This window comes from Panthera leo, chromosome A2 (genome assembly GCF_018350215.1).
Source record: "Panthera leo isolate Ple1 chromosome A2, P.leo_Ple1_pat1.1, whole genome shotgun sequence".
Taxonomy (NCBI): Eukaryota; Metazoa; Chordata; class Mammalia; order Carnivora; family Felidae; genus Panthera; species Panthera leo.
Genome location: NC_056680.1, coordinates 22050002 through 22061125, shown reverse-complemented (window position 1 = coordinate 22061125; position 11124 = coordinate 22050002). Strand labels below are relative to the sequence as shown.

General features: G+C 53.3%; 1 protein-coding gene across 1 annotated transcript in view; it reads right to left on the bottom strand.

Moving 5' to 3' along the window:
• Positions 1 to 824: 824 nt before the first annotated feature.
• CACNA1D (calcium voltage-gated channel subunit alpha1 D) overlaps positions 825 to 11124 on the bottom strand; it is a 301531-nt gene continuing 291231 nt past the window's right edge. Inside the window, exons 43-48 of the mRNA XM_042927310.1 lie at positions 10084 to 10451; positions 8030 to 8179; positions 7505 to 7668; positions 4723 to 4844; positions 2857 to 3177; positions 825 to 2369 (exon numbers count right to left, since the gene is read on the bottom strand). Coding sequence (XP_042783244.1) covers positions 2076 to 2369; positions 2857 to 3177; positions 4723 to 4844; positions 7505 to 7668; positions 8030 to 8179; positions 10084 to 10451 — 1419 coding nt within the window. The 3' untranslated portion in view covers positions 825 to 2075. The remainder of the gene's footprint in view (positions 2370 to 2856; positions 3178 to 4722; positions 4845 to 7504; positions 7669 to 8029; positions 8180 to 10083; positions 10452 to 11124) is intronic.

The following is an 11124-nucleotide window of genomic DNA, read 5'->3' as shown; positions in this document are numbered from 1 at the left end:
TGTGGCCTGCACCAAAAAACCCCATCCTGGGAGGGCAGTTTGGGCTGCTGCTAAGTCGTAGTAATGCCCAGCGGAGACGATGGGGACAGTGGGTTAGCCCTTTAAGGAGAAACTGCTCTCGGCAGCTGGTGTTACCTTCTGCATTAAGGAGGGAGCCGTGAGGGTAACACAAAGTTATGCAGTTACAGAACCGCCCTCGCCAGAGTGCCTGCCCCGCTCCAGGTCTTTGCAAGGAGAGCTCCCTAACACAAAATTCTTACACAGTTTTGTTCTGAAGAACATTTTGCATTTTAATAAAAAAAAATTATGTCAGGAAATAGTCATTTACAAACCTGGAAGTGTTTTTGCCTGGATCTGGAGTAAGAATGTCTTAAGAAGAGGTTTGTAAGGTCTTCATAACAAAGTGTTGTTATTTATAAAACAAAACGAAACAAAAACCCAAAACATTAACAGGTCATGTAGGTGATATTTAAAAATTTTGAACCAAAAACTGCTACCTGTATTTTTGACTGCAGGGAATCCCTGCCAAGGAAAGTTGACAAACGGCGTAACTCTTTGAAAAGAAAAGGAAGCCTGGGTGGGTCTAATGGTCCAAAAGTGGGTTTTCATCAGGAAGTACAATCGGGGTGTGAGTACGTTCTAATGAAAACTTCAGCCCTCATTCAGTTGCATATAAAAGCCCTCGGAGAGAACACACAGTACAGCAATGTTTTGTAAAAAGGCAACAATATGATTTGTGGACACCTCTGACGTTCTCATCCCACAGATCATCGCTTTGCCTCCCCCCTCCCCACTCCCCCCCCCCCCCCCCGCCCCAACTCCTTATTTAAGACAAGCACAGTAGCCATCCCCAGGGAGCAAGGAAGGGCAGAGGAACTTCAAAAATGCCTTGTGGGGGCAGCTGAGGAAACCACCACTGTGAACGCCACAAGGTCAGAGTAACCAGCTCGACCTACTGTAATGAACTTGTCGAAGGGTCAGTAGAATAAAAGTTGCAACCCACGGTGGACCAGAGGTCCACTATCAAATCCTAGCACTCTTGCCCAAAGCCAAGACTGTAAATCGTCATCTGGTGTATCTTGGGTTAAGGTAGATTTATAGTAACTCAAAATATTTTAGAAAAATCTCTGTAGTGTCAAGTTCTTTCGAACTTAAAATGTCATCCCCAAAAGATTTTTCACTGAATAAAGGAGAATTGGCTCTATTTCTTCTACTTCTGTACAGCCCAAGTAAAAATGCTAATAATTTCTAGATTTCGGTGGGGAACTACCATTATTAGGACCCATAGATATTGCTGCAGTTCAAATACGGTACAATAATTACAAAATATAGACCATCTCTTTACAAATACAAATTATAGTATATTACAAGTCATGTACAGTAAATCTATAATTTTTAAACAAACTAGCGTATCTAAGTTTACCTGGTTGCGAGTGCATGATTATTCCAGTTTACAGTTGCCCTTAACCTGACAGTCAGAAACCAACTGAGTGACGCTGTCTCTTGTAAACTGGGGTCACATAACAGAAAACCTCGTGGATAAGGTCCTGCTCCCCTCTCAGGATGACGGCTGGTAGGTAGGTCCTGATTTACACACTGTATTTCAGAACAGCTAAACAGAAACCAGGAAGCAGTGTATCTGGGGGAAGAGGGTTTAAAAATGGATATGCTGGGCCCAGTGAATGTCTGATATGCTAGACCGATGGCTGAGGTAATGACACAGGTGTGGTGATCGTCATCACCTTTAACCTTCCCCACCATGCCAGCAGGTGGGTGGGCGTGGGTGAGCGCCTGGGGGGGCACTCTGGACAAGTGGGCTGGGCTTGTCCGACCTCCTTGCCGGTCCTCCCCAAGAGGGCTGGACCTGCTGCTTCCGACAGCTGGAGCCGGGCACATGTGCGCGGCTGTTCCCTACCAGGTTTATGGCTTCCTTGAGGCATGACATCACTTGTACAAAAGTCTAATTGAATATGGACTCCACACTAGTGCCTAAACTTTCCTGACTACGAGGCACTTTTTCCCTGGCCCTCTGGCGCCCCACCTGAGGCCAGAGCCAGTCTGCCCCTCCCTGGGGGCTACAGGGTGGTGATGCATATCATTTCATCTGCCAGGTCTTCCTCATCCCTTCCAGGGTCGGGCTCTTCATCGCTGTAGCCTGGCCCGAAGTCCTGGAGCTCATAGTCCTGCCGGTGTGACACGGGGCCCACACCCCCGTTGGCCCGGGGATGTACAGTCCCGTTGAGCAGGTTGCTGGCTGCACTCTCCATCTCGTCGATGGTTAGGTCACAGGCATCGGCGATTTCGTGTTTTGTGGCCGATACAAATTTTGGGTCCCTTGCATACCGTCCTAAACCTTCGGATATCAGGACCTGTATGGGACAAATGCATCGCGTGAATGTGTTACAAGGCTTTGGGGGTGGGGGTGGGGCGGGGAATGACAAAGGAGCCACCTCAAGCCCTAACTGCAGGACATGATTTTATGTTCGTTAGACCTCACACGTGATAGCTCAATGTCAATGGCTTTGAAAACATCACAGACTTCAAACACTACATATGGCCCAACAAGAACAAGCCCCATTGCGGAAAAAGATTTCAGGAGAAGCTGGCAATATTTGCAGGTACAGCACGTGCAATCCTAGGTACAGCTCCTTCATGAGAACTGGCAGTGGTGGTATTTGTATATTGGTGCTGTCCGTCCCATCTTTGCTTTGGAGCAGTGGGCAATATCGGACAAAAAGCGACACAGCTGGGCTCTGGGGCCTCCCACCCTCACAACCACCGCTGCTCCAGCGGGTCCCCCCTCCGCCGGGCGGAGCCTGCCCATCTGTGGCACGCTCTGGGGGGGGCCATACTCACTGCTTCCACCAAGCTGTCTGCGCTCCTCTGCTTGTCACTGTTTTTGTTGCGGAAGCTGCTGGGGACAGTCAGGCTGGCTGGTGTGAAAGTTCGGTACGAGATGCCCGGCTCGTCCGTGTACCAGGAGCTTCGGTGCAGGGACGGCAGGCTGCCGTTGACCTGGTCCAGGGCATCTGGCCGCTCCACCTGGATCAGGGGTGCATAGCACGGTGTCCAGTCCCGGTACGGAGGAGTCGCCGGAGGGGTGGCCCATGACCGGGTTGAGTGGCTCGGCGAGTACTTCTGGGCTTTACTGGAATCCAGGCCCGCAACTGCCATGATCTGAGGGGAGAGGGGAGGTGGGAAGGCCAGAGGTCCTCAGGTGCAGGCCGCAGGCCGCACGCAGACCAAGCAGGAGGCACAAAAGCTGGGCAAAGGCAGCCTCGGACAATGACTTTAAAAGGACATGGGCAGTAAAATCTGGCTTTCTAGCAGACCATTTTGTGTTTCCCCAAATGCGCTGCCTATGACCGTTCCCAAGTAGGAATCAGCCACTAATTCACGAAATTGCTGCTGAGCAGTGGAGAATTAGGGAAGATACTGGCCCTGTGGCATGTGAACATACCAGCCAGATCACTCTACGTTTAAATATGAAGTCCATTCGGGGCAAACGAGCAGTTCCCAGCCCTGGGAAGGAGCACAGCTCCCTTTCTCTAATGCAAATCCTCACAGCAGCTGGCACAGGGTCTGCTCCTCCCACCTGCAGCTGCACCACAGCAGATGCATCCTGATGCTCCCTCTGCACAGAGGGCCCCGGATGCCCGGTCTTGTGAACAGCACAGTCCTGTGGCCCACTGGAAGCCATGGCCACCCGAGGGAGGCAGGGCAGACACGGACCAGGTCCTCATTGGGACGGGACGGCAGAGGGAAGGGCATTTTCACACATGTGCTCATGTAGACTTCTGTGCCTACTTGGTTCATGGCATTTGATGGCTGGGCCTGCCCAAACTCTGTCCTTTCACAATAAAGTAGGACATGATTAAAAATTAATATAAAAACCGAAGGCAGAAGAGTAAAAAGTTGGCAGAGACCCGTAGTGGAAGCTAGTGTTCGTGTGCTCATGTAGGGCGAGCTGGCTCTCTGCACATGTACGGACTGGGTGCTCCCTGCATGCCTCCCCCCGCGACACACATACATGGTGGACGGCATCTCCGATGCGCTCTTTTCAGGAAGAAAAAGTACCATATTCTTGTCCTTGAGGCAAAGCCCTGGTGAGTGGGCTGCACCCCCACCCTCCCTTCAGACCCTGGGCCCCCTCCTGTCCAACCACCTAACTGTGGACGGTCCTCCTCCCTGAACCACATGCCCCTCGTAGTCCGGGCCGGGGGCTCACCCCGCCCCCTTGGGGCCACAGGGCCCTGCCCGCAGAGGGCTCTAGAGACGTGTTTTAATGAAAGAACAATGTCTCAGAACAAATAAAGGGCCGCACTAATTGTTCAGGATCAGGCAAACGGTCGCCACTCCCTGGGTCAGGGGTTGTACCAGATCCCATCTCCAGCACCCAGGACAGAAGGCAGCGTGCACCAAGGCCGAGAGCCCAGCTTTGGAAGCTGGCAGCCTTGGATTCAAATGCCAACTTGGTCACACACCCCCTGTGTGAGCTCAGGCAAGCCACCTACCCTGTCCCTGACATTTGCTCATCTGTGAAATGGGTTCACGATCGTACCTACTTGACAGGGTTGCTACAGGATTGAACCCTAGTGCACGTGAAGGTTCTCTCTGACCCTCCTGCTGCTGGCAGTCAGAGAGAAGGGGGTGTCCTGAGGGTGGGTCCCATGCAGGGTGCCCATCGGGCCTGTGATGTCCAGGCCAGGTGGGCCAGCTCACCTGCTGCTGCATCAGGTGCAGGGGCAGGGCTGTGCGGTGGGGGAAGGCGGGGGGCGGCGGGGCCTCTTCCTGGCTGCTCTGCCGGCGCAGACACTCGAAGTTGAAGGAGGATCTCCGGCGGGCTGAGAAGTGAAGCACAGCAGCACTTGTGAATCGAGCGCTCTGTCCGGACCCCGGGGCCCTGGGGTTGAGGGTGGCCCGCTGGACATTCAGCAGAGAGCCCAAGAGGAAGCAAGAGACAGGTCTGAGGAAAAGCATCAGGTAGGGAGGCCTCAGAACTTTGGGAGGGAGGATGAAGAAGCTGCCCAGCCAAGGGACGTTTTTAACAAGTTCAAGCTGGTTTCTTGTGAATGCAGTGCCTGTTCTCACGGGGCAGAGCTAAAGACTCCGGAGTGAGGAGTGCGGCTGTTCTGATTCGAAGCCCCGGCCCTGTGGATACGTTGTTTCACGCCAAGAACAACAAGGTCATTCTAGAATCCTACGGCTGCTTGCTGACTGACCCCCTTCTCACCCTGCAGACATCCTAAGTGTCTCTGGGGGACGTGGCCTCTCGCTGGCGCTCCCGTGCTTCTATCTGCTTTAAGGGGGGGGGGGGGTGACCTGCTACCAGCTCAGCCAGATACGAAGCAAATTCTTTTGTTGGGAAAGACCCAGCTTCTCTAGCACTGAAGACAAAAACAGAAAAGAACATCTCTAAGGATAAAGAACATGGTTGTCCTATTAATGCCCACTTTAAAGAAAGGCTCCTGCATGGGGTTGAGCGATGACAAGGGATCCAGGAGGTCAGTCTGAATCCTGGGCCCCCAAGCACAGGCCAGAGGCTGCCTCTGGAAATAGCTCCACCCTCCAAGTGTGCTGGCTCACTGCTTGGGGGCCTGATAGTTTGCAAGGCAGGAGCGAGGTCTCTTTAACCTCCGCTTTCTAAGATCCCAGGGCATTTGTCATGCTCCAGCAAAACGCTGCACACCCCTAATTCCTGTACTGGAAAACTGCAGAGGCGAGCCTCCCAGGCCTCCTGGGACCACACGTGGAGTTGCAGGAACCAGCTCCACGTTCTGTTAGGTTCTGTGAGCTCTAATCTAAAAGTGCATGAAGACTGGGCTGAGCCCTTGGCTGTCTCTGCCCTGTGGGCATGTCGGGCCCCCTCCTCCTCGCTGAGTTGCATGACAGCTGCTGTCCTCCATGCACCACACAGGGGATGGGCCTCCCCTGGCTGCACACCCTCTAGGACCGTTCTAGAATCAGATGGCAAGGGCCAGAGGCTCGGAGCCAGGAGAGGAAGCCACCATCCCTCTCATTTGGGGAGTGCCTTTCAGTTTTGAAAATCGGTCCGCATATACCTGTCATCTCATCTGCTGTGCACAACCACCTCTGACAGAGGAAGCAATCCCACTGCGGCTGAGAACATAGGCTGAAGACTTCCATGTTCTCCTCCCTGCCCAACGTCTGAACTGATGGGCAGTAAAGCAAATAAAATACATTTTATTTATTTGCCCTTACGAATACAAAGGGCATCTGCTCTAGCCCACTCAGCTTCACCAGGGCAGAGCCTCTGAATGGTGGGCATTAATGTGGCCACCACAGGGGACACAGGGAGGTCCAGGGAGGGCAATGGTCCTCTGGTGGGCCAGGGGCTCTACCTGGCCTCACCTGCATGTGTCACCCAGTATTTATGGAGCTCGGGATTGCTCTGTTTAGCAGCATGTGTTTGGGGCTGCAGAATTAAATATTAACCATGGAAATGGGTCTGATTACACTCCCCAGCAGGTCAGTGACAGCTGGAGAGAGGCAGAGGGCCCCAGGCACCACCCAGACACACTTGTTATTGCACGCGGAGTTAGCAGACTCAGAGCCAACGTGTCTTGGCTATTTTTGGTTCCTGATTAGAGTCCTACTCACAAATATGCTTCATTCCTCAGAAACACCAGGAATGGATATTTTTTAACCAATCACCAAAATGCCCACATGTGCAAAATCAAACTCCCCGGCCGGGAGCAGCAGGGGCCACTGCTACATTTCTTACCCCAGCCCACGTTCCTCACTTGGGGTGACCCAGATCTCCTGCAGCACTGCTTAGGCCACCTGCATAGGCAAAACAGGTGGGGAGCAGCCAGCCCCCACGTCTTCTCAGCAGGATGGGATTCCTCCAGCCCCAGGATGGGGGTGCTGACCCTAGAAGTCACCACCAAGGCCAAAACCTGCCCCGTGAACAATGGCATTGGCTGACCCATGGCAAAGATGAAAGACGGGGGGACGGGGAGGTGAGGGGGGCACTCCCTGGTGGGGACTGAGAAGAGATGGACATCAAGAGTCCCCAGGTGGCCTTCAGAGGCGTGGGGCTGGGTGGGATAGGCCTGGGCTCAGGTCCAGCTCTGCACAGGGCTGATCCCTTCCACCCTCCTCTGTCAGGAGAGGGCCTGACAACGACATGGCACACATCTTACCTACCTCACAGGATGGGCCTCGGGCTCAAAGGCAATGATAACATGCACAAAAAGCCCCTTACCAGATGCCACATACTATGGACATTTAGGTCACATACTGCCTTCCTCTGTTCTCAGAGAGTCAAGAACAGCACTAAAGTTGTCCGAGCTCTATCACGTGAGATACGGATGAGACAGAAAGGAAAGCCGGTAGGGTCTCCAACCAGGGGAGGTTGGAGGGCTGACAGTCCCTAGCAAAGCAGGACCACATTTGTCACACTTCCCCGGGGGGCTGGGGTTGGGGGAGGGGCACACTGTTCCTTGGAAGGCTTCACCCAAAACAAAAAATCTGGCCTCACATGTTGGGGTGGGAGGTAGTAGGCGTCTCCTTGGAGATCTCCGAGAGTCATAGCAAATGGGTGAGTCGTCATCTTCCAAGAAGCCTTGGGGGTGATGGTAGCCTCGAGGCCGCTCGAAGTCCCAGTTGCTGCCTGGGTATCTGTTGTAGTAGCTGTAGTTCTGCCTGGTGGTCAAAACGGCCAAAAGAGACGGTAAGGGGTGCCCGAGATCCTAGTTAGCAAGTCCTGCCTGTCAGCTCGGACAGACCCACCTTTCTTGAACACCCTGGACTGGCTGAGAGCAAGGCAGTCCTCGGCCTCACGGAAGACTCAGGGCCCTGGTAGCAGCTGGTCTGAGAGCAGCCTCTACCCTGCCTTTCTGGCCCTATTTCTCCTGCTCCCGCTTTCCCTCTGGCCCAGAGTCTGTGCTCTGCCTCACTTCCCGGGGCAGGCCAGGTGTAGTGCACGTGGGCTCTGGCTTCAGGGCACGAGGGGCGGGAGACAGCCAGGCCTCCTACCGTCAGCCCGAGCCGCAGAGCCGCTCACCTGCTCCCGGCCGGTGAGCCGGCATCCTCAGAACCCTCCTCACCACTGAAATACTCCTGCTCCTCCAAGCAGTGGGGGTCGCTGAAGTAGCCGTGTACCTCTGGATCTTCCCGGCAAATAGTTGGGAACTGCTCATCTCCTGAGTCAGACCTGCGGTTGCGAGACAGGGCCTGAGCGCCCAGGCAGGCGGCAGACACCTCCCGTAGCCAGGCCGTGGTGGGAGGCCAGCTCCCCCCGCCCCCCACATGCCCCTGACTTCTCCCCAGTGCACCCGGGACTGGACTGCTCAGGCTCCGCGTGTGAGCACATCTCTCTCTTGGTACCCCTGCACGATGCCGGCGCCAAACCACTATGCCCAGGGGCCACGGCACCAAAGGAGTCAGTGTAATTTGGGGGAAGAGAACAAGGAAATGGACATAGAAGCCTGCAGGGATCGGCAGTCCCAGGGAAAAGGCTCTGATCCTTCCTGCCCTGGCCTGTGTGACTTCAGGGTCTGGAACAAAGAGGCCCCCTAACCAATTTCCCACTGCGTCCACCCCAGGAAAAGTCGCAGGGGTTTGCAACTCAGTGTCCCAGGGGGACTCACACGTGTGACACCTCGCATGTTTTCAAAGCCTGCCTTGCCCACATGGCAAGACTGTCATGCTGTCTCCCTAAAAGCCACTGTCCTGGCCTCGGTCCTCAGGAAAACCAGCCAGGCTCTGTTATATCAACTCCCTCCAAAGAGAGGACTGTGTTCCCTCCAAGTTCATGCTCTCAAGTTGCTCCTGAGCAGCTGGTTTCTCTTGATACAATGAAAGCAAGAGACCAAGCCCCCCGTTCCCAGGAAAATGATCATCCCACTCACAATTCAACCCGCTTTAGCAAATGTGTAGCAGGGTACACAGCACAGATGTTGGGGGCTCCAGGACAGACAGAGAAGATCTGGTCCCTGGTCTTCAGGAGGTTGGGGTCACTTTCTTATCAAGTCCCCACAAGAGGCTTGAACTCAGAGAGCAGCAGGCATTGGCCGGCCTCCCGGGGCCAGGCAGCCGGAAGTGCACAGTGGGCTCTCCCTATGCTATCATGAGGCCCGTGGGCACACTGGCACATCAATACCAGCACATCCTTGGCTGTAACAGACTGTGTAGTCTACACACATATGGACCTCAAAGCTCATTTGCTTAGAAAGCAGCAGCTACCTCTGCCCCGGGAGTCCACAGGCCCAAGCAGTTGCCTCTAGGGAAGTTTCATCTCTCAGTGTTGAGAGGCCAGTAGGTCACACTTATGACACAGAGTATTTAACACACAAACGCAATGAGCACATACCTAATGTAAGTTTCATAATAGCGGGTTCTATCCAGGACAAGCATAACATGGGAGGGAGGGAGGGAGAAGATAAAAGTTAAATACTTCCAACAAAATTTAAAATGCAGATATCAGGCTGGTTCCTAGCACAGAGGTCAGCAAACTATGGTTTATAGGCCATATACTGTCATTGAGCTACGAACGGTTCTTACTTTTAGAGGATTGCAAAAAACAAACAAACAAACAAACAAACAAACAAAAACAAAAAAAAACCCCAAAGGAATAAAAATATTTCATCACATGTGACTATATGAAGTTCACATTGCAGTGTCTGTAAATAAAGTTTTATCGGGCTATGGCTGCACCCATGCGTTTACACATGGTCTATGACTGCTTTCTGTCTACAACAACAGAGCTCAGTGGCTGCGATGGAGATTGTATGGTGCCCCAAACCTAAAATGCTTACTATGTAGCCCTTTACAGACAAAGTTTGCCAACCCCTGCCCCAAAGTATGTTGGCATCACTGGGGAAGGTAGAGCCTGTAACTGCTGCTGTTTCGGGGGGCATCCCACTTGGATGGCTGGTGGCCCTTTATCTTCTGGGTGCATCACTGGCTAGTGCCTGACGAGGCTGTGAGCTCACAGTACTCCCAGGTTCTAGTGCAAATGCCTCCCGGGAATCTCCTGTGTGTGCCAGAGCACAGGGGAGAAAAAATTGCCTTGGGCAGACACTACATTACCAAGTGCAAACACATTTTAAAGGTTACCTTTTAATACTGGACCTTCTTTGAGCCTCACGGTCACGCTTGTGGGAGGAGTGATGCCCATTTTCAGACATATGCTCAAGGTTCCCAATGCTGGGCCGCTTTCCAGGGGCAGCTTTGGACATATTGGCATTATTGAGATTGGCATTTGTTGAGCTGGGAGCTTGCTTTCCTATGGAATTATGGTTATGATGGTTATGACACACCGAATTTCCTGCTGGAGGAAACAGCGGTTTCTCAGTATCACTTGCAGGTGGAATTGAAGGCCTTTGGACATGCAGGGGACGGTGGGTGGTATTGGTCTGCTGAAGGGAATCTCTCCTATCACTATTAACATGATTGACATGGTTTCCAAGCAGGGCACCATTTCTCTGCAAAATAATGGGAGACAACACCAGGTAATTTAACAAGTATTTGATGCAGGCTAGCTATGTTAGGTAACTTTTTCTACACGAAAAACAAATTCTAGGTAAGCTCCGTAGGATCCCTGTAAAACAATCTGAGTTTCTCACAGATCAGGGTGAATGTGTCTGCGTGGCAGCTGGTCCCCCCTGAAATGAGGAAGGTTACCGATTCCTGAGCTGGGGAGCAAGCTCTTGGCTATCACACGAGTGTGCTCTTGCAGTCGCTCCAAGTTGAGGTGACTTATACCCAGCACGGCTGGCTGGCTGAGGTTGGGCAGAAGGCATACTCTCGGGCTGAGGGGCTGGGGGCCGGCTGGCAGGTCAAAGAACTGGCCCAGGGAAGAAGGGGGTGGTGCAGGTAGGCAGCTGCTAGTGGGACTCAGGATGCTCAGCCACACTGGCCAAGCAGCCGTGGCCAGGCTCCTCTGAAGCTGCTAGTGTGGGACAGAGGGGTGAGTTCAGGAATGGAGCAGGCCTGGCCCTAGAGGAGGTGCCGAAGGTCTGCTGTGGGGAGAGCACAGTCCATAAGCCCCTCTAGGCCCAGGGGCTGCTTTGCATTCTCCAGGCTCTTTTGTGGATCACCAACTGCCCAAACTGGAGTCCTGCCCCACTATTTCCAAGTGGCCAGTGTGTAGCTAGG